The 24,000-nt window shown below is 40.7% G+C and overlaps 1 protein-coding gene across 1 annotated transcript in view; it reads left to right on the plus strand.

The window, feature by feature from the left end:
* Window positions 1-18,498, plus strand: part of LOC142661698 (uncharacterized) — a 32,959-nt gene extending 14,461 nt beyond the window's left edge. Inside the window, exons 6-9 of the mRNA XM_075839205.1 lie at window positions 39-111; window positions 234-331; window positions 491-605; window positions 16,874-18,498. Coding sequence (XP_075695320.1) covers window positions 39-111; window positions 234-331; window positions 491-605; window positions 16,874-18,009 — 1,422 coding nt within the window. The 3' untranslated portion in view covers window positions 18,010-18,498. The remainder of the gene's footprint in view (window positions 1-38; window positions 112-233; window positions 332-490; window positions 606-16,873) is intronic.
* Window positions 18,499-24,000: the final 5,502 nt, after the last annotated feature.

Genomic DNA, 24,000 nt, shown 5'->3' on the forward strand with positions numbered 1-24,000 from the left:
CCAAGATGACTTTACGTTTTTTTCTTTGTCTGTTTTAGGGTGAAAATCTGGTTGATATTAAGGGTGAAGATGAAGCAGAAGAGGAGACTGATTTACTGGCTGATCAGCAGTGTAAGGAGGGGGGGGGGGGCTTTATAAAGTAAAAACCTTTTTCTTTAGCGTCCACTAGATACTACTCCCATCATCTCATCATCACATGTAAACAATCTATTCAGTCACTGTGTTTCCTACAGATGGATCCAGTAGGAGAAATCCACCAGAGAGAAGTCCCAGTCCTCTGTATTCCCAGGACTGTCCAGAGGAAAATCACAATGTCCCAGAGAATCATCAGGTAGATGAAGCTGAGCCTATACCAGATCTATATGGGGGGGGGGGGGGGGGTGTGTGTGGAGCTTTTTGGTCATAGATTTTGGTGGTTTCTTATGTTGATCTGTTAGATTCTTCGCACCCTCAGCTGTACTCTACTGAATTGTTACATATGTGAAATCAGGGGGAAGATCTGACTAATATTAAAGCAGAGGATGAAGCAGAAGAGGAGCGGGTGAGGGGCGATCAACCGTGTAAGAGTGAAGTGCAGGAGGAAATTCCAGGAGGTGTTACCACAGGTAAGTAATGGTGAATTGGGAGGTTTGTTAAGGTGAGGTTCCTCCTTAGTTCTACATAACAGTAACATGTCAGACAATGTGTTATACATAGTGCAGGACCTGAGGGAGCTGTGACTGCACATAGAAGTTCTCTACAAGGTGTTCTATCCGGTCATGCACTAGGCTTAGCATTAGATTTTGAGGGAAGGGCAGGGGGGCAGCTGCGATTAACATCTGCTCTAACAGCCGGGATCTATTAAAACTCAGTTTAACCACTTAAAGGGAATGTATTGTCAGAAAGTAACCAATGTTTAAATCAAATTTTTATGCTAAACATATTTTTTAAGATTTTCTTTTTTTTAAATCTATCTATCTATCTATCTATCTATCTATCTATCTATCTATCTATCTATCTATCTATCTATCTATCTATCTATCTATCTATCTATCTATCTATCTATCTATCTATCTATCTATCTATCTATCATCCTAAAAGCTTGCAGTTCTCCCTCTACTGAGTTTCATAGTAGACTGACCCTTCCTGTTCTGTAGAGATCAATTCACAGCAGCATTTCATTATCATCACAGGCTGGATTACACTGACAGGTAACACCTATATATAGATAACACAGGATACACAATTCATAATAGACTGATCCTTCCTGTTCTGTAGAGATCATTTCTCAGCAGCCATTTCATTCTAGGGGACCTTGCGATGCAATCTTCTGATCGCTGATATAATGCTTTGCTATACTGAGTATGCACGGCCTAATAGCAATATAGTCATGGCAGGTCTGTGGGCCTTTATAAGGCCACCAGCTGCCACGGCCACACATCGGCGGCCGGCATTTGCGCTTGCAGGCCGCTGATGGGTGACACTATGTTAAACCATTTAAATGCCGGGTTGCTATTGACCGCTACAGCCAGGCTCCCGCATTGATCGCATGGGCACAGCTACTGTTCCCTTGTGTTCACCATCACGTACATGCACATCACAATGCGAGAAGAGGACCCTTCCCATGACGAGCATGTACGTGATAATGCTGGAAGGGGTCTAGCACCGCAATAAATGCTGATAGGGGCTCCATTTGACACTTGTCTTTCAGCCCCGACGCTGTAAGGCTGATGGTTTTATACTGGCAGCTCATGGCCTATTGAAGGTCCCATGTTTCAATGCCTGTTACACCTTCGGTATGTCTTGACCCCTTCCCACTGCAATTATTTTTATTCTTCATTTTTTTTTCCCTACCCATCTTCCAAAAGCCATAACTCTTTTTTTATTTTTCCACCGATATAGCCAGATGAAGGCTTGTTTTTTTAAGGACGAGCTGTAGTTTTGACGGCACCATTTATTGTACCAAAATAATGTACTGTGCAACTGGGGGGATAATATTTTGTGGGCTGGATTTGGGGGAAAAAAAAAACATGTATTTTTGAAGTTCTGTTTTTGCGGCGTTCACCGACCGGTGACAACGACAGGTTATCTTTATTTTGCAGGTAAATACGATTATGGCGGTATCAAATTTATATATATAATTATTTTTTTTATGTTTTACTACCGGTACTTTTGCAAGTAAAATACTAATTGTGAAAAAAAAATTGGAAAAGGGGAGGTGTTTTATATTTTTTATACATATATTTTTTTGTGTATAGTAGACAAAAAAATGGCGACAGCGCACTGCGAACACCAATGTAACCTAAACCACTAAATATAAATAAATATGCATTACTGCTAAATCTACTTACAATAGGGATGTTCTTAGTGCACATTTTGATAAAAAAGTGTTTTTTTTGTATGGGTGTGTGTGTGTGTGTGTGTGTGTGTGTATATGTATATGTATATATATATATATATATATATATATATATATATACTGCAGTCGCTATTGATCATGGCATATAAGGGGTTAAATGGGTGGGATCGGTGTTCTCTCTCTTTCCACTTATTGCAGTGAACTGTGGGCTGTAACATCCAACAACACATGCAGCTCATGGAGCAGGCTCAGCCTGTGCCCTTTCTTATCCCCCTGATGTACTCCGCACAGATTACATATGCCCCCACATTATAAACTGAAACAACAGTAAAACCCCAAACAAAACTACTACTAAGCAAAATCTCGCTCCAAAAGACAAATGGCGCTCCCTCCCTTCTGAACCCTACGGTGTGTCCAAACAGCACCTTACTCCACATATATGGCATTCCCATACCAGGGAGAATCCTTTTGCCAATTTATGGTGTGCGTGTCTCCTGTGGCACAAGCTAGGCACAACATATTGGGCACTGAATTTACATATCAATGGAAAAATTACCATTTTCACTCTGCAACATTCACTGCACACTAATTTGTGGAAAACACCTGTGGATTCAAAATGTTAACTACACCCCTAGGTAAATGGCTTGAGGAGTTTCCAGAATGAGGTCACTGGGGTGTTTGCACTGTTTTATTCCCATAGGTGCTTTGCAAATGCGACATGGCAACCAACAATCCATCAAAACCTGCGCTCCTACCCTTCTGAGTCCTGCCGTGTGCCCAAACAGCACTTTATGAGCACATATGGGGTATTTCCATACTCTGGAGAAATTGCTTTACAAATGTTGTGGTGCTTTTCCTCCTTTATTTGTTAAGAAAATAAAAAATTTAGAGCTAAAACGACATTTTATTGGGAAAATATATTTTTTTTTTCAATTTCACTCCTCAATTACATAGTTAAATATTACATAGTTAGTACGGTTGAAAAAAGACACATGTCCATCAAGTTCTACCAAGGGATGGGAAAAGGGGAGGGATGAAACAAAAATTATACACATAGGAGCTAATATTATTTTGTTCTAGGAAATTATCTAAGCCTTTTTTAAAGCCATCTAATGTCCCTGCTGTGACCAGCTCCTGCGGTGACTATTCCATAGATTCACAGTTCTCACAGTAAAGAAGGCTTGTCGCCTCTGCAGGTTGCACCTTTTTTTCTCCAGATGGAGGGAGTGCCCCCTTGTTATGAGGGGGTTTTACATGGAACAGGATTTCACCATATTTCTTGTATGTGCCATTCATATATTTATATAAGTTAAGCTTGTCCGTCCTTAGTCGTCTCTTTTCAAGACTAAATAGGTTTAGTTCTTTTAATCTTTCCTCATAACTTAGATTCTCCATACCCCTTATTAGCTTCGTTGCTCTTCTTTGTATTTTTTCCAACTCCAGGGCATCCTTTCTATGAACTGGAGCCCAGAACTGAACTACATATTCTAGATGAGGTCTCACTAATGCTTTGTAATGTGGTAATATTACATCCCTGTCCCGCGAGTCCATGCCTCTTTTAATACACGACAATATCTTGCTGGCCTTTGAAGCAGGTGATTGATATTGCATACTGTTATTTAGTTTATGATCTACAAGTAAAGCCAGATTCTTCTCAACATGTGACTCCCTCAGTGTAGCTCAATAAACTTTAATTTGCCAAGTGGATGCCCAAACACTTAGTGTGTCCAAATCAGCTTATAATTTACGAACATCTTCCATAGACTGAACTATATTACATAGCTTGGTGTCACCTGAAAAAATAGAAATAGTGCTATTAATCCCATCCTCTATATCATTAATAAATAAGTTGAATAATAGTGGTCCCAGCATGGAGCCCTGGGGTACACAACTTTTAACCGGGGACCATTCAGAGCAGGAATCATTGACCAGAACTCTCTGGATACGGTCCTTGAGCCAATTCTCAATCCAATTACAAACTATACTTTCTAAACCTATAGTCCTTAATTTACCCATTAGACCTCTACGGGGGACAGTGTCAAATGCCTTTGCAAAGTCCAAAAATACTATATCCACAGCGGCCCCTCTGTCTAGGCTTCTGCTCACCTCTCATATAAACACTAAATCCACAGCAGCCCCTCTGTCTAAGCTTCTGCTCACCTCTTCATAAAAACAAATCAGGTTGGTTTGACAACTTCTGTCCTTAGTAAAACCGTGCTGGCTGTCACTTGTAATACTATTTTTTGTCACATAATCCTGTATATAGTCTCTCAATAGCCTCTCAAACATTTTCCCCACAATGGATGTTAAGCTAACTGGTCTATAATTACCCGAGGAAGACCTAGAGCCATTTTTGAAAATAGGCACCACATTTGCCCTGTGCCAGTCCCTTGGCACTATACCAGTCACTAGAGAATCTGTAAATATTATGAAGAGGGGGATGGAAATCACTAAACTAAGCTCTTTAATAACTCTAGGGTGTAACCCATCTGGTCCCGGGGCCTTGTGTACATTTATTTAATTTCGCTCGGACCATATCTACATTCAGCCAATTCAGTATATCAACTGATCTATTAACAGCACTGGCACCGGTTATATCAGCTGTTCTTTCTTCTGTTGTATATACAGAGCTGAAGAACTCATTTAGTAACTCTGTCTTCTCTTGATCCCCTGACCAACTGTTTAGGGATCCTACATGTTCAGACCTTGGCTTTTTTGCATTTACATACTTGAAGAATTTTTGGGGATCTGTTTTACTATCCTTGGCCACCTGCCTTTTCATTTTGTATTTTTTCTAATTTTATTACCTTTTTAAAGATTTTATTAAGCTCTTTATAATTTACAAAGTCTACAGATGTACCATCAGATTTGTATTTTTCAAATGCCCTTTTTTGTCATGTATTGCCCTTTTTACAGAAGGTGTAAGCCATGTGGGGTTTAATTTTAGTAGTTTATACCTGTTACCTATAGGAATACATTTTGCACTATAATTACCCAAAGTAGATTTGAAAATCTCCCATTTATCATTTGTACCATTATTTGACATTAGTTCTTCCCAGTCTATATCCTGAATTACAGCCCTCATCCTGGGGAAATTGGCCTTCTTAAAATTAAGTGTTTTTGCCCTCCCAGCCTGAGTTTGCTTTTTTACAGTATAGGTAAAATATAACTATATTATGATCACCGTTACCAAGGTTTTCACAAACATTGACATTCCCAACAAGCTCTGCATTATTAGAAATGACCAGATCCAACAGAGCTTCACCTCTAGTAGAGTCTTCCACAAGCTGGCCCATAAAATTTTCCTGCAACAGGTTGAGGAAATTTCTCCCCTTTGCAGTTGAAGCCGAACCAATGACACCAATTAAAATCCTGGTAATTAAAACCTCCCATTATCACTACAGTACCCCCCCCCCCCTGTGCAGCCCGCTGTTTATATATTTGATCTTCTATCTCCTCAGTTATATTGGGGGGGGGGGGGTCTATAGGTTACACCAAAAGTAATTTTTTTCAGTGTTTGCCTTCATATCACTTTTCACATGCAGACATACACCACCGCCTTCATATCACTTCTCACATACAGACATACACCACCGCCTTCATATCACTTCTCACATACAGACATACACCACCGTCTTCATATCACTTCTCACAAACAGACATACACCACCGTCTTCATATCACTTCTCACAAACAGACATACACCACCGCCTTCATATCACTTCTCACATACAGAAATACACCACCACCTTCATATCACATCTCACATACAGACATACACCACCGCCTTCATATCACTTCTGACATACACCACTGCCTTCATATCACTTCTCACATACAGACATACACCACCGCCTTTCCTATTTGTCCTGTCTTACCGAAACAGTGTAAAACCCTGTAGATTTACAGCCCAGTCGTGTGAAGTGTCTAGCCATGTTTCAGCAACACCAACTATATCTATATGTTCCTCCAGTACCAAGGCCTCCAGCTCCCCCATTTTGCTTGCTAGACTTCTGCAATTTGAGAACATACACTTTAACTTGCCTTTCAGTTTTTCACCTTCAGTATCAGAAATTCCATTATTTGACATTATTTGGACATTTTTACCTTCATTGCTGTTTAAATACTCCGCCACCCAAGCTAGAATTCTAAACCCCAAATCCCGCCCCCCCCCCGACCAGCGGACCCTTTTCCATTTAGGTACAAATCATCTGCAAAATACAGTTTGTACCGCAATGAAAAGTCAGCCCAGTGCTCTAGGAACCCAAAGCCTTCTCTTCTACACCAAGACTTCAGCCATGCATTTAACTCCATGAGCTCCCGCTCTCTTTCCTGTGATGCGCATGGCACAGGCAGTATTCCTGATAAAACTACCTTGGAGGTCCTTCCCTTCAGCTTGTGGCATAGTTCTTTAAAATTATTCATAAATTCTAATAAAATTTATGAAACACTTGTGGCGTCAAATGGCGAAATTGTGTTTTGTTTGTTTTTTTGCTTTTCTTCCCCCTAAAAATATTGAATTCAATTATATGTACCCCCAAATAGTGCCATTGCCATTGAAAAATACAACTCACCCCACAAACAAACAAGCCCTCCTACGGTACATTGATGGAAAAATAAAAATGGTATGGCTCTTAGAATGTGAGGAAGAAAAAAACAAAAACTGCTTGGTCTTTGAAAAAGGAGTTAAGGATTGGAGAAAATCAGTGGCACACCTCTCTATAGGTTGTGTGTGGTTTTCAGCTCCGCTTCATTCACTTCAATGTAGCTTAGTTGCAATACCATACACGACCCATTGTTAGGTGTGATGCTGTTTCTGGAAGAAAGCAGCCATGTTTTTCTAATCCTGGATAACCACTAAAGAACTAAAATAGGCAGGTTAAAGCCAACATTTTAGGGGTTTAATACTCCATTATGAGCATTTCACTAATATATATTTTAGAGGTCCTTTCCTTCATGCTCATCAGTGTTTCTAGCACTAGAGCAGGTGCTTTCAGCAGAAAACTCCTATTACATTTCGTTGTTTGTACAATGATGGGGAATTTGATGACCTTGCTGCTGCACGCCTCTTTTATTGGAGATGCCCCCTATCATAAAACAAAGTATTCCATTAGGCAGTGTGTCAGACCCTTATTCAGCTGATGGCTATCTCTGATTTGATCCTTAGTTAAATGTCTATAATATTTTTATTTGTTGGGCTAGCAACGTGATTTTTGCAATGTTTTTTTCATGATCAATGCTTTTGCGTTTTCAGCATTTTTAGGTTTGTAGTTTTCTGGGTTTTTGTAAAAAACATAGGCTTTTTTTATTTTTATTCAATACAATATAAAATTCCATACAAGTAAGGAATAAAGAAAATACAATTATACACATATTTTTAAATTTTCCCCCTACTCCCACCCCCCACCCTCTCAAGACCGATCTTGGTAAAAGAAAAAAAAAGAAAAAGAACAAAAATTCTTACCACTCCCCCCAATAGGTTTTACAGTGTTTGCCTTGATTATAGATTTTCTCATATTTCATTATAATTTTCACATTATTTACCCAAGCATTAAACTCCGGTGGGGAGCTAGATATCCAATTTCTAACTATTAGTAATTTTGCAATAAATAATAGTTTTATTAATCCACATTTTTTTTCCTTAGAAATATTTAATTTGGAATCATCACCCAGCAATACCAGTTGAGGTTGAAACACTATATCTGGATCTATTTTTTCCAAAATGTTTTTAAAATTTCTATCCCAGTAATCAGCAATCTTAATACAATTCCATAACATGTGCAAATAGTTTGCTTCCGCTGCACCACATCTGGGGCAGTTAGAAGCTTTATTAATCGAGAACTTAATCAAAAGGGATGGAGTATAGTAAAGCCTATGTATCAAATTGAACTGAATAAGCTGATGGTTCATGCTTATCGATACTTTACAAATATTTTGAAATATTATGTTCCAATCAAGAACACAATCGTTATTCAATTCCTTCTCCCATTTTATAACACAATTACATTTTATTTTCCTTGACTTTATTTCCATCAGGGATTTATACAACCTGGAGAGAGGTTTTTTTTTCACATTTGTATTTTCTCAGTTTTTTGTAAAAGTCATCCATATGATCTTTATTGAGAGGATTGCCATCTTTAAATTTATCAAATGCGTGCTTTAATTGAATATAGGAGAATCTTTCCTTCTCCGTCAAGTCAAAATCAACTGATTATTTTTCCCATGTTTTGATTTTTCCTTCTTCCATTATATCTAGTACATATCTAATCCCTCTATGTTTTAACAATGGTATCTCTGGGATTGCATTACATTCTTCTATATTAAGATTGTGCCATAACGGGGAAAAGGATAAAAAACCATTTTGACCAGTCATATTTCTTAAACTCTTCCAGCATTCATGCAGGAGTTGTGCCGTCAACACGTTTTCCATAACTCCAGATTTTAATTGACCAGATTCTAACACCTCATAAATATCTGAAAAGCGTCCTTTAATGTTAGTGATCAACCATTGTAAGAACTCGGCCTTATCCCATTCTTGTATGTATTGTAATTGTGCTGCTAAGTAATATACTCGAATATCTGGAAATGCTAGTCCTCCTTGTTCTCTTGAAGGACATAAGTAGTCTAGCTTAATCCGAACGCTCTTCCTTCCCCAAATCAGGTTATTAAAGATAGTTATGATTTTCTTAAAATATTTATCTTGTATCCACACCGGGGTAACCCCAAAACCACATAAAAGTTTGGGGATTAGAACTGTTTTAATCAAGACAATTTTATCGGCTTTTGATATTGGCAATTCGTTCCATATTCTTATTTTTTTTTCCATTTCGTTTATAAGGGGGAGCAAATTATAATCCAAAAATTATTTTATATTATTTGAAATTTCTATACCCAAATATCTAAAGCTTTCTCCTGGATATATGATTCAAATTTTTGTTTGTAGTACTAAATCGCTTTTATCTAGTGGCATTAATATGGATTTTTCCCAATTGATCTTTAGACCAGAATAGAATCCAAATCTTTGAATAATAGATATAACATAATCCAATTTTTCTTCCGGGTTCGTCAAAAAAATAAAAGGTCGTCAGCATATAAGATAATTTTATCCTCTTCCCCCCTAGCTCCAAAACCCACAATATTTCCATCCTCTCTGATCAAACAGGCGAGAGGTTCCATTGCCAATGCAAAGAGTAAGGGAGAAAGAGGACAACCCTGTCTTGTACCCCTACTTAAATTGAAAAATTCTGAGTTCTCACCATTTATGTTAATGTTTGCTCTAGGACCATTATATAATAATTTAACCATTCCTATAAAAGATTCTCCAAAACCTTGCTTTCTCATGACTGCCCATAAATAGCCCCACTCCACTCTGTCAAATGCTTTAACTGCATCGAGAGACAGAATGGAGCGGGGGGCCTCTCCTGGTGTAACTTGAATATTCCCAAATACCCGACGAACACACTGGTTGACCGTTCTACCAGAAATAAATCCCTGCTGATCACTATGTACTACAGTAGAGATTACATTAGCCAACCTTCCCGCCAACACTTTGGCGAAAAGTTTAGCATCCGTGTTCAACAGGGAAATAGGTCTGTAAGATTCCATCCTTTCCGGGCATTTACCTGGTTTCAATATCAAAGCTATATTAGCTTCTACCATTGAACTTGGCAATTTGCCCTCTACCACTGCCGAACTCAATGTTTTTAGCAGGGCTGGTAATAGTTCTTCCCCAAATGTTCTATACAGTTCAAATGGGAAACCATCCAAACCTGGAGCTGTATTTCCTTTAACACTAGTCAATGCATTTCTTAATTCTTCCAGGGAGATTGGTCGATCCAACTCATCTTTCTGAATATCAGACAAGGGGGAGAAAGACATTGAATCTAGAAAGAGCTCCAATTGTTCTTCATTATACTTTTTTCCGGAGCGATACAATTCTGAATAATAATTCAAGAATTCTGATCTAATTTCATAATCTTGTTTAATCATATTCCCTCTTTTATCAAGAATTGCCAAAATATTACTCTTCTGACTTTGATTTTTAATGATACTCATTAATAGTTTATTTGGTGTTCCTGATTCACAGAAATTTTTCTGCCCCAGAAAAAATAATTTATTTTGTGCTTCCTCGATTAACCAGGCCTTATATTCCTCTTGGGCCTGAAGCCACAACTTTAAACTATCTTCCGTAGGGGTATCAAAGTAATTTGCCTCCAACAAATTTGCACTTCGTTCTTTTCCCTGCTCAATCTTATTATATTCTCTTTTTAATCTTATTATTCTTTCAAAAAGGATACCCCTTATACAGGCTTTTAATGTTTCCCAAACAATTAAGTCTGGGGCAGTCTCCCAATTTAGTGACAAAATATTATGAATTTCAACTTTAATATTTTCAGGGTCTTGTAATAATGAGAACCAATGTGGATTTATTTTTATAGGCTTAATGAATTCCTTTTTATTTTTATGTCCACAATAAGTGGCGTATGATCCGAAATGCTTTTGTTGTCATATTTTATTTTCCCAATAGTTGTAACAAGTGATTCACTACACAATACCAAGTCAATACGTGACATGGTATGGTGTGAACCACTATAACAAGAGTACATTTTCTTTTTAGGGTTTTTCAGTCTCCATATATCTACTAGACCCATTTCTTCACTTATCCTCGCCAATGATGTTTTAATTGGGCTCTTATTTCTTCCCTTAGAGCTAACCCTATCCATTACCTCGTCCATAACACAATTCATATCCCCCAAAACCATTACAGGACAATCGCTTCTACTAATAATATAATTACATAAGTTCCTGAACACCACAGATGAAAACGGAGGTGGAATGTATACAAAAGCTAAAATACAAATTAATTCCTTTAATCTACAGTGAATAAAAATGAACCTACCTTCGTTGTCTATATTTTTATCAAGTATCTCACATTGCACTCCCGAGTGAATAAGAACACTCACTCCCCAGGAATAGGAGGAGTGTATAGAATGAAACTGTTGTGACCACCACCTATTTCCAAATCTTGGGATTGTTTCTGGTGTCAAATGTGTTTCTAACAAACATGTAATTGATGGAAACTGTTTTTTTTATATAATTCTTAATAGTAAAACGTTTTAATTTTTCCCCCATACCCCTAATATTCCATACCACAATTTTAGTATTCATCCGTGCGTTCTAACAGAATGAAAAGTGACAAATATTAGAAATTTTATATAACATATTCGTGAAAAATTCTTAATGTATTCCAATACCAGACCGGTCTTGCCCCACCCCCCTCCCCTTCCCTTCTGTTGACTTGTCATTTTTTTAACAAGTCTCTCAACCAACGCATGTTCCCCTAATACACCATTAATTAATTCATAATGATTTCAAACTTGTTAACCACTTAAATGTCTCTTCCTGTGACAAATGAAAATTAACTTTACCCTGATATTCTGTTCTCAATTTTGCTGGATACATTAAAGAATATTTAATCCCTGCCTCTCTGAGTTTTTTCTTGACTGGACCAAAAGCTTGTCTCTTTAATTGAGTGTCATATGAGTAGTCAGGATATATTGCTATTTTTGAATTGTTACTCCCTTGACTTTCTCAATATATTATCTCTATCCCGGGAATTTAGAACCTTGGCTATTATAGCTCTAGGTCTAGAACCAGTGATAGGTACTCTTGCTGGTACTCTATGAGCTTTCTCTATGCCAAACAAAGGAGACAGATTTACAATTCCTATTTTGTTTTTGATCCAATTTTGGACAAAAGTTTCAACACCTTCCCTTTCTTCCCCTTCTGGAAAACCCAATAATCTGATGTTACTCCTTCTGGAGCGATCTTCTATGTCAACTATTTTATTTTTTAGTGTACTATTTCCTTCCACTAACCCCTTCATCTCCTTTTTCAATTGGGTAACTTCATCTTCAAGTGAACTCACTCTATTTTCCACTTCAGTATATCTTTCTTTAATTTTACCCATATCATCTCTTATTATTGCAATTTCTATACTAATGCTACCTACTTGAGAGGATACTTTATTAATAGCGTCTAAAATTTCAGTCAATGATGGTAGAGCTTGGTCGCTCAAAATCTCCCCAGTTGTTTTATTTGCTGTTCTAGTTTTCCCTGCTACAAGGGGGGACATCATATATCTGTCCATCTTGCTTGTATTCTTACCCTCCTTACTAGGGCTTAAAGATTTCTACTTTTAGCTGGCATTTTCCCTGATTCTTCCTTCCCCCCTTTACTCTCTCCAGACACACAATACACAAAACACAAAAACAAACAAGACAAAAAAAATAAAATAAAAATATGAATATAAAGTTATTAAATAGAGTCTGATCAGAGACTACCAATTTCAAAAACCGCAAATCAAGCAGCTTGTAAATGAGAGAGAGTTCCAATGTAATCTTCCCATTGGCATATTCCGACTTCAGTCTCTTACAGGTTCGAGGGTCCAGAAAAAAAACCCCCCCCCAAAAAAACAGGGTACTTTTATATACTGGAGCAGCAGGCAATATGCAGTTGACTAGATGAGTTTCATTGTGTCCCCTTCCAAAGATTCCAGGAATGCTTTAAGAATATCTGAGCTTCTTAATCATACCAATTCTCTTCAGAGAAATAGACCATATAGCTCTTGAATTATCACTCTTTAATAGCAAGTAAATAGCAAGATAAGAGTCATACTTGAGGCTGTACTAAAGTTTATACTTGCAGTTTGTGCTTTGTAGTTTGTAGTTTTTCCTGAGTAAGCACAGCACAGCAAGCCCTTTATTTCAGCTGCTGAAATCCTTTCTCCAACTTCTCCTCAGGTTTCTTGCAGCGTTCAGCTTCCAGAAAGAGGTAAACACACAGCATGCAGTGCAGACTATCTGATACACCACGAGGATCTTGAGCACACTATCCAGCCTCCAGAACAGACTGCACACAGTCAGACCACACCAATTGATGCACAGTTAGACCATACCAATCGATGCATGATCAGTGCATACCAGCACATCAGTGCATACTAATCCAGCACAATCAGTGTACCCAGTGTTCGGCATCAGTGTTCAGATCTGGTCCTCCACAACCATGCTCCCAGTGACCAGTAACAGCAGAGCAGACAGGCAGGTAGGTAGAAATCAGTGTTCACAGCTTCACAGAGAGCAGCCACAGCAATCACGAGCACATGGTGAAAAATGGGTGGAACACCAAACGTGCTCCTACATGCTCCCTCCCCCGGAACTTCCCAGGCTTTTTTGCTTTTTAGTTAATTTTTTTTAATAATATAGTGTTACCCTAAAATAGACTTTTTATTTGTGATCATCATTGTCCTATTGTAAATTTTGACATATTACACGTCTACTTTAGAGTAATTATTTCAGGGATAGCGTTATGACAATGATTGACGAGGGGGACGTTTTTGTAAGGGGGGTTTATGTGTGATTTTTATTTGAATTTATATTTGTTTGTTTCTTAATTTTAATATTTAGGGAACTTTTATTATTTCATTCTATTTTTTCTACACTATGCTTTTCCTTTGTAACTGGCACTGCACAGCATGGGAGATCAGCCCTGTTACAATCACTATTGTCACTGATAGGGTTGTGCTGGGTCTAGTTAGACCCAGCAGCAGGCTCCTACTACCCACATCTCGGCAATCACCTCTATTCTATACACAGTGCTCATTGAGCGATGTGTACATGAGTACTGTAAAGGATTTGCCTGACACAGCTTCTGTGTCGAAGCCCGTGATTAATCAGCCTGCATCTGTTCCTAGGTCTGCTAGAGTGACTCGATCTGCTACCACTCAGGCTGGTAGGCTGAGGAGTGGGAGAGCCTATCGCAGCCTGGCCAGACGGTTCTAGCTCCCGCCCTTGGTCTACTTATACCTTCATTTGCTGCTTGTCATTTGCCTGTGATTCTCTTGTTTCCTGGCTCTGCTGTTCCTGCTATTACCATTGACCTCTGCTTCATATTGACCCTGGCTTGACTGACTATTCTCCTGCTCTGCATTTGTTACCACGTACACTCCTGGTTTGACTCGGCTCGTCCACTACTCTGTTGCTCACGGTGTTGCCGTGGGCAACTGCCCTACTTCCTTTTGCTTCTGTGTACCCTTGTCTTGTTTTGTCTGTCGTGCACATATTGAGCGTAGGGACCTTCGCCCAGTTGTACGCCGTCGCCTAGGATGGGTTGTGCAAGTAGGCAGGGACTCAGTGGCGGGTAGATTAGGGCTCACCTATCTGTCTCCCTATCCTGACATTGCAAGTACATTATAATATATAATGTGGGCAGAGGCGGCAAGCGGTTTAGCATAATTTTGGGAGTCTATCCAAATTAAAAACCACATACATTTTGGTGATTGCCTTTTGAACTTTTTAAATTTGCTTGGTTCTTCCATTACAAATCCTCTAATAATAATAATAATAATAATAACAGCTGAGAAGAAAGATCCTCATTATAGCTCTATATTTAGTATGAGGCTGGGGACAAGAATTGAGGAACTATTAAACACAGAAGGTCCCCATGACAACTCTGCACACAAGTCACAAGGGGAAATGTCTTAAGGATATTTCTGTAGTACAACCTTAGGCTGCAATATCAAGCAATCAGATCTCCGCTATAATCTACTGTACACGAAATAGCTTTTTGGAACATGTCTTCTTTAAATGGACACTAACTTTTCAAACAACTTATGCTAATCTAATAGTATACTTGATATATATCAACTTTGTAATTTACTTACTGTAAGAATTCAGTCGATTTAGCCATGCAAAGTTTGTATGAAGTTGGTGCCACTTGGTGAGAGAGACACAATTGCAGTTGCCCATAAAAGTCTGAGGAGAGGGTAGGGGGACGCAGGAGTAGAGAGAGGGGACACAAATTCTGCAGTCTAGAAGTCTATAGGGAGGAGAGGGTGAGCATGAGGGGAAAGCAGTGATAGACACACGAAGGCTGCTTATAGAAGTCTATGGAGAAGGTTGGGGAGGGGGGAGCAAGAGCAGAGAGACTCAGATGCTGTTGCCAATAGAAGTCTTTGAAGAGGGGAGGAAATCCAGGAGCAAAAAGAGAAGACATATGCTGCTTGTAACAGTTTTATGTCACCCCAGTCTTGGACTTTCCGTTACACTGCTTCTATATGTTGTATGATGTGCTCCATGCTGCGGTTGGTTCTAAGGGTGTGCTATAGAGCGATAGTGGACAAGGATGGTCCTCTGCTCTGTGTGCCCAGTTCATAGAAGACATGATGGCAGTTAGGTACCATCCGCTACCTTAGGGAAAACTTAGAATTAAAGATAGAGCATGCAGACGGAAGACTGCTAAAAATACAATATACAAGTCATATATTGGCCAGAAATAGTGTTATTCTTCATGTACACACATCAGACAGATTATTCTGAAAAGCCGTCAAAATGTAGGAACGCTTTAAGGGTCCTTAAGAAGTTTTCAAAGTGAGTTTAAAGATGTAGTTTTCTTTTATATTGGATTAAAAAAAAACAGATCAATGATTATTAGAAGGCGCCTATTTTAACCAGTTGCTGGCTGCCCATAGACTATCAATGTCCTGGTGGTCCACACCTATCTCTAGAAGGACGTTTTAAAACGTCCTGCAGAGTTTCCCCCTCTACGCTACCCCTCCCACTCCATCAGAGTTAAATATATCACTTATTTTATTACACAATATCAAAGTCCTATATGTTCTGAGAAGAAACAAGACAAAATAAATATAGGTTGGAAGAGGAATAGAAAAACAATTTCCTATTAAATTGCCACCTGGCTAAAACTTGAAAATATGCCAGGTCAAGAGGCGGGGGTCAAAGCTTCTGATTAGGAAGTTTAAAGAAGTTTTAGTGATAACCTGCACTCATAGGCCACTTCACTAGGTACAACTTTTTAGTACTTGATAGGACCCCCTTTCCCCTTAGAATAGCCTGATTTCTTAGTGGAGTGGATTTAACAAGATGCTGGAAACCTTTTATTACAGATTCTGATTGATGACCTCACTCGTGTCTATTCCACTACGTGGTAAAGATGCTCTTTACAATTAAGATCCAATTACTTTGAAGCTATTATTTTATAAAATACCTAATTTTCATGTCCGTGAATTCAGCCTGCTATGTGTGCTTTGTATGATGACACATTATCTTGTTAAATATAGACTGGTGCAAGATTAGATTGTCAATAACATTTGGTTAAGATGTTGTATGTCCAATTAGTATTGAAGGGCAAAATGGGTTGGCAGAGGGCAGGATTAATTTCCTGACAAGTTTCTTCTTTTCAAAAAATGTTGTTTTTTTTTATCCGCTCAAGCTTTATATAATAAAAGTGGAGGACTGGTTGTAGACCAGAATCCTGGACGTTGTGATCGATTTTATATTTTAAAGTGTTTTACAAAGCATTATAAGGCTGGAATCACATATATAGTTTGTTAGGCAGGTGTTTGAGCTGACTTTGGCTCAAAACACTGCATGTGTGTTTCCATCCTTATGTGAATGTTATAAATTTGTCAACTTTTCTGTTTTGAAAGTAAATCATGAAACACATTTTTAATCCTAACAGAAAATCCCAGTAAGAGCTCTGAGGGAAACTTCAGGTTATTGATAAATTATAAAGTAGAAGATGAAGATATCATGCAGCAGTCTTCAGGAGAAAACCTCATTACCCTTAATGTACATCCAGGACTTCACAGTACAGATCTATCAAATAATTCCCCAAATCATGAGGAACATTCTCATGACCAATCACAGATTGTTGCCACAAGTACAGGTCAGAAAGGGGATAAAAAGTTTAAACGTGTTAAACCGTTTACAAAAATGTCAGCTCTTTTTACAAACCGAAGAATTCACACAGGGGATAAGCCGTATTCATGTCCACTATGTGATAAATGTTTTACAATTAAATCAAGTCTTGTTAGACATAAGAGAAGTCACACAGGAGAGAAGCCATATTCATGTTCAGGATGTGGGAAATTGTTTACACAAAAATCACATCTTGTTAGACATGAGAGAATTCACTCAGGAGAGAAGCCATATTCATGTTTAGAATGTGGGAAATTGTTTACACAAAAATCTAATCTTGTTAAGCATGAGAGAATACACTCAGGAAAGAAGCGATGTTCGGAATGTGGGAAATATTTTACAGATGATTCAAGTCTTGATAAACATGAGAGGATTCACAAAGGAGAGAAGCCATATTCATGTTCAGAATGTGGGAAAAGGTTTTCAAAAACATCACATCTTGTTAGACATGAGAGAATTCACACAGGAGAAAAGCCGTATTCATGTTCAGAATGTGGGAAATGTTTTACAGATAAAGCAAGTCTTGTTAGACATGAGAAAATTCATACAGGAAAGAAACCATATTCATGTTCAGAATGTGGGAAATGTTTTAGAGATAAATCATGTCTTGTTATACATAAGAAAATTCACACAGGAGGGAAGTATTCATGTTCAGTATGTGGGAAACGTTTTACAGATAAATCACATCTTGTTAAACATGAGAGAATCCACACAGGAGAGAAGCCATATTCATGTTCAGAATGTGGGAAATGTTTTACAGATAAATCAAGTCTTGTTAGACATAAGAGAATTCACACAGGAGGGAAGTATTCATGTTCAGTATGTGGGAAACGTTTTACTACTAAAGTCAAACTTAGGGCTCATCAGAGAAGTCACATAGGGGAGAAGCCATTTTGATCTATATGTGGAAGATGTTTTACAGAAGAAATCATATTTTAGAACTCCTCAGAGAATTCACTTGGAGTACAAACCATGTTCTCGTTTAGAATGTGTAAATGCTATGAGAGCAAAATAAACACATCAGGTTATTCACAGACATTAAACAGCCAATAAGAGTGTTTTTAAATTTTTTTGGGTGATCTGCCAAAAACCCAAATTATATTTACGTAAGGTTAACTGTGACAGGGATCTATGAAGGAAAAGTATATAAGAAAGAAAAGAACAGCCTTACAAAGCAGAGAAGCTGAATTGTCACCATGAACCTTGCTTCTTATTACTGTATTCATAAATTCCCCCCACACGGCAGGAGAATCCAGATTGACAATGTAAACTTTTTGTTGTAAACATATATGGACATTATTATATTCGACATTCATTAAAACAGTATAAAAAGATGAAGGTGATGGAAGGTGATGTTAACAAAATAAAAAAACACTGACAAATGAACTTTGCAATTTAATTTTTTTCATCAAAGGAAATGTAAGGAAGTGTATTTATCACTACCTTAAAGAACTAGTATCAGGGGTTGCACCCAAATTCATGTCCATATTCGGTAACTAATGGCCACATTATTTTTCTGGTAATACCACAGTATTTACCAGCTAAATTGTGTGTCCATTCATCACCAATGTGGGTATTGTAGTGGCTGCCGCTCCGTGTGCTTTTATTCTAAGGATAGATACTGTAGCGCCCATGGCCGCGGGCCGTCGGGTTCACTCGCCTCCCGACGCCCGCAGCCATGGATCTGTGAGCGCTGGCCTCCGTCTCCCTCCTAGGAGATGCCAGCGCTCACTTCCGCTCCGTCTGTCGCGCCCGCTCTTAAAGGGCCAGCGCGCGCACATGAAAACTATGATCATTAACCCACGTGATTCCCTGCTCTATAAGAATGCCCCAGCCCTTCTGATCCTTGCCTGAGCGTTGTTAGTTTTTCCCTGTCTGTCTCGCAAATGCTCCCTTAGTGTCTGCCGTTCCAGCTGTTACCCGTGCCCTGTTACCGTTCCTATATTCCGCTTTGTTCCTGTGCCTACCCATGTTCAGGTGCCATCTGCCACGTCAAGTGCCATCTGCCACGTCAAGTGGCATCTGCCACGTCAAGTGCTATTTGCCACGTCAAGTGCCATCTGCCACGTCAAGTGCCATCTGCCACGTCAAGTGACATCTGCCACGTCAAGTGCCATCTGCCACGTCTAGTACCATCTGCCATGTCAAGTGCCATCTGCTCATTGGATACTGGCCGCCACGTCTGGCGCCACTCTCCGCACCTGCCTCCATCCGTGCTGAAGCCACAGTCACCATCCGGACTATTTCAGGTAAGCATTACTGTCTGCCATCTTATTTTCACATAGACTGTGACCTGGTCAGCTGCCTCCTCGCTACGGCGGAGCGGCCTAGTGGGTCCACAAACCCAGCGTCCGTGACAGTACGCTCAGGCCATGGAACCCGCTGGCCAGCCCAAGACTCCAGTACAGAAGATTCAGACAGAGATGCATGACCTACGCACTCGTCAGGATCAACTCCTTGAGGCCGTGAATTCTATTCTGGTCCGCCTGGATCTACTCGCTGTTCCACCCCCGGTTCTTCCTCCAGAAGCTGTTGCCGTGCCACTGCCTGTTGCTCCCCCTGTTTGTTCCGGATCCTCAGTTCCCCTGCCTCTTCATCCTCGCTACGACAGTGACCCCAGAGCATGCAGAGGATTTCTTAATCAATGCACGGTGCATTTTAGGCTATGGCCTCATCTCTTCCCCTCCGAGGAGGCTAAAGTAGCGTTCATTATCTCCCTCCTCGCTGGCAAGGCCCTCGCATGGGCGAACCCAATCTTGGAGCAACAAGGACCTGTATCCGCTGACCTAGCCTTGTTCCTGCAGTCCTTTCGTGCCGTGTTCGAGGAGCCGGGTCGAACATCCTCTGCCGCAGCCACTCTGTTGACCCTCAAGCAAGAAGGCTCCACAGTAGGGGAGTATGCGATCTCCTTCCGTACCCTAGCAGCCGAGCTGGCATGGAACAATGAGGCACTGGTGGCGACCTCTGACATCAAGGACGAACTGGCAGCCCGCGACCTTCCTTCTACCTTGGATGCCCTCATCCTGTTAGCCACCCGGGTTGATATGAGAATCCGGGAGCGCTCTCAAGAGGTTCGTCAGGAGAGCCGGGCCCACAGACCAGCACCCCCTGCCCAGAGACCACAATTGTCCACTCCTAGTGCGCTACCTGAGGAACCCATGCAGGTAGACAGAGTCCGGTTATCTGAACAGGAGAAGCAGCGCAGACGCTCCTCTGGACTTTGCATGTATTGCGGCCTCAAGGGTCATTTTGTGCGTCAATGCCCACGGAAACCGGGAACCTCCAGTACCTAGGGTTGGTCGGAGAGGCAACTCTAGGTGGAACGTCTCCAAACGTTAAAACCTCTTCCAAATTATCGATACCTGTGGCCATTGTCACCGGACAGGCATCACATCCTTCCTCCGCCTATCTTGACTCTGGAGCGGCTGCTAATTTTATCCACCAGGATCTAGTGGATCGGTTTCAACTACCCACAGTCCGTCTGGAGAGACCCCTGGCAGTTGCCTCTGTGAATAGTCTACCGCTGCCTGATCCAATCATGCTCATCACTGAGCCGGTGACATTACGGGTCGGAGCTCTTCACTCAGAACAGATCTCCTTCCTGGTACTACCCAAGGCTATCAATCCTATGCTGCTGAGTCTGCCATGGCTCCGTCTACACGTCCCGACACTCGACTGGAGTTCTGGAGAGGTTCTTCAATGGGGCTCCAGATGCCATAGCCATTGCCTGTCACAAGTCCGTCCTGTTGTGCCCCCTCTGCCTCAGTCACTCTCCGATCTACCTTCTCAGTATGCCAGTTTTGCGGATGTCTTCTGCAAACGAGAGGCTGAGACGTTGCCTCCACATCGGAGTTATGACTGTCCCATTGAACTGGTTTCCAATGCTTCTCTTCCCCGTGGACGAGTATATCCTCTCTCCTTGCCAGAGATGTTATCAATGTCAGCCTATATCAAGGAGAACTTGGAGAGGGGTTTTATTCGAAAATCTTCCTCCCCGGCCGGGGCAGGATTCTTCTTCGTTAAAAAGAAAGATGGATCTCTCCGACCCTGCGTTGACTACCGTGGTCTCAATCAGATCACGGTCAAGAACAAATACCCGTTGCCACTCATTTCCGAGCTGTTTGATCGCATACAAGGAGCCAAAATTTTTTCCAAGCTAGATCTGCGGGGGGCCTATAATCTAATACGGATTCGCCGGGGTGACGAATGGAAGACGGCATTTAACACCCGCGATGGGCACTACGAATACCGAGTGATGCCCTTCGGACTGTGTAACGCTCCCGCAGTATTTCAGGAGTTCGTTAATGACATCTTCCGAGATCTCCTCTATACGTGTGTTGTAGTTTATCTCGATGATATTCTAATCTTCTCCCCAGATCTGATGACCCATCGGAGGCACGTTCGTCAAGTTCTTCTGCGACTAAGAGAGAATCGCTTGTATGCCAAGTTAGAGAAATGCACATTTGAAAAGAGGTCCCTGCCCTTCCTGGGCTAGGTCATCTCAGATCAAGGCCTTAAGATGGACCCTGAGAAGTTAAAGTCTGTCCTGGAATGGCCACGTCCTCAAGGCCTAAGGGCCATACAGCGGTTCCTGGGTTTCGCCAATTTCTACCGGCAGTTTATTCCGAACTTTTCTTCTCTGACGGCCCCCATCTCTACCCTTACCAAGAAGGGTGTGAACGCCAAGGTGTGGACTCCGGAGGCAGAGTCCGCATTCATTAGCCTCAAGAAAGCCTTCACTTCAGCTTAGATCCTCCATCACCCTGACATATCAAGGCAGTTCTCACTGGAAGTGGACGCTTCCTCTGTTGGTGCAGGCGCACTTCTGTTCCAGAGGAGCTCCAAAGGAAAGGCAGTAGTGTGTGGCTACTACTCAAGACTGTTTTCCTCTGCTGAGCGCAATTATTCCATTGGAGATCGGGAGCTACTGGCTATCAAATTGGCCCTGGAGGAGTGGAGACATCTTCTGGAGGGCGCTGCTCACCCCATCCTGATCTTCACCGACCACAAGATTCTCACTTACCTTCAGTCCGCTCAAAGACTGAATCCTCGTCAATCCAGCTGGTCACTGTTCTTCACCCGTTTCCAATATCTGCTCCACTACCGTCCCGCGGACAAGAACGTGAGGGCCGATGCCCTGTCCAGATTATTCGAAACGGAAGACACGGTGGAGTCCCTTCAGACGATCATAGACCCATCCTGCGTTGTCACCGCCAATCCTCTGCAGCTTAGAAATATCCCTCCAGGGAGAACTTTTGTTCGGTTGGCTGACAGAAAAAGAATTCTCCGCTGGGGACACTGTTCTAAACTGGCTGGGCACGCTGGTGTCCGTAAAACCCAAGACCTGGTCGCTCGTCACTTCTGGTGGCCCACGCTACCTAAAGATGTTCTGGACTTTGTCTCTGCTTGCACGGTGTGTGCCTCTAACAAGGTGACTCACAGCAAGCCTGCCGGCCTGCTTCAACCCCTGCCTGTACCCAGTGCCCCCTGGCAGCACATCGCTATGGACTTCGTCACGGACCTTCCTCTCAGCAGGATGAGAGAAATGCAAATAGAACAAGCGGATCTACAACGGCGCTGCTAATTGATGTGGACGAGATAAATCCCGAAGTCAAGTAGTAAGTTTGAATAAACTCTTTTATTCGCAACGCGTTTCAGCGCCGAACTGGCGCTTTCATCAGGCATAGGGATACAGAAAGCAAGACACAAGTTTATATAGGGCCAGTTCAGATTGAGCAATTGGGTAAAAAACCGCGAAAAACAAATCGGAAGGTCAAAGTTCACATTTAGCAATCCGATCTGCTATAAATAAATGAAAGTTTTAATACATAAGTAAAAGGGTATAATTAATAAGGGACTATACGTCCTATCGGGAAATGATAATAGAACATAGTAAAATACAACTAAGTGCAGTATATAAAAGACAGTTTATCATTCAAAAGTTTAAAACAATAGTTAGGAGTGAGTGAAAACTTGATTTTATTAGTGTATTCATGAATGAAAGGTATGTATGTGGAATACTATAGTGTGTCAGTGGAAATGTTTATGTTTACATGTTGCCACGGAGACCCAATGTGTTACGGAAGCCGAGGCGTTCCATACCGGATGGAACGCATGGTGAACCGCATATGGTGGAACGCAAGGTGAACCGCATTCCGTCTCGGGTCGTGGATTTACTCGGACAGGAACGGGACCTTGGAGCGATTGTTCCAAAGAAGGAAGGAGAAGGGAAATATAGAAGTATGGGGATCGGAGGACAGGTGAGTGAGGATGGAATATTAGATATAAACTAGGGTCATGATGCGGCCCATATGCTAATTTGTCACCTGTCGGCGTCTACTTGTATAGAACGCTGGGCAGTTTTTAAAGAATGAGCACAGTAGTACGGTAGTCTAAGCCAATATTCAAAGAGCAAAAATATACAAATATAACAATATATGCACATTAAGCTTTTTATTCATTTGAACGGAACGAATGACTAAGTAAGCGCAAAAAATAGTGATAATACCAGGAAACTGTTTGGAGATGAGGTGTGACGGGGTACCGCAACAAATTTATTTAATTAATGTATTTAATTCATTTTAAGGAAGATATATGATTACATAAGGTGTTACAATGATGATTTATTAGGCAGCTAGTGTATTAATTAGTCCAATGAGGACTCTGCGATGTCGTTTAAACCAAGAGGATGAAGTGTATTCATTTTAAAGATCCAGTAGTTCTCCCTCTGTTTCAGCTTGCTAAATCTGTTTGGGACATCAACGTTAATGTGTTCTATTGGTGTAATTTTGATTTTGTTAAATTGGCAGTCATGTTTTTGGAGAAAATGTCGGGAAATGCTGTGTTTAAGGTAGCCAGTGTTTACATTAAACCGATGATTGTTAACCC

This window comes from Rhinoderma darwinii, chromosome 1 (assembly GCF_050947455.1).
Source record: "Rhinoderma darwinii isolate aRhiDar2 chromosome 1, aRhiDar2.hap1, whole genome shotgun sequence".
Lineage (NCBI taxonomy): Eukaryota > Metazoa > Chordata > Amphibia > Anura > Rhinodermatidae > Rhinoderma > Rhinoderma darwinii.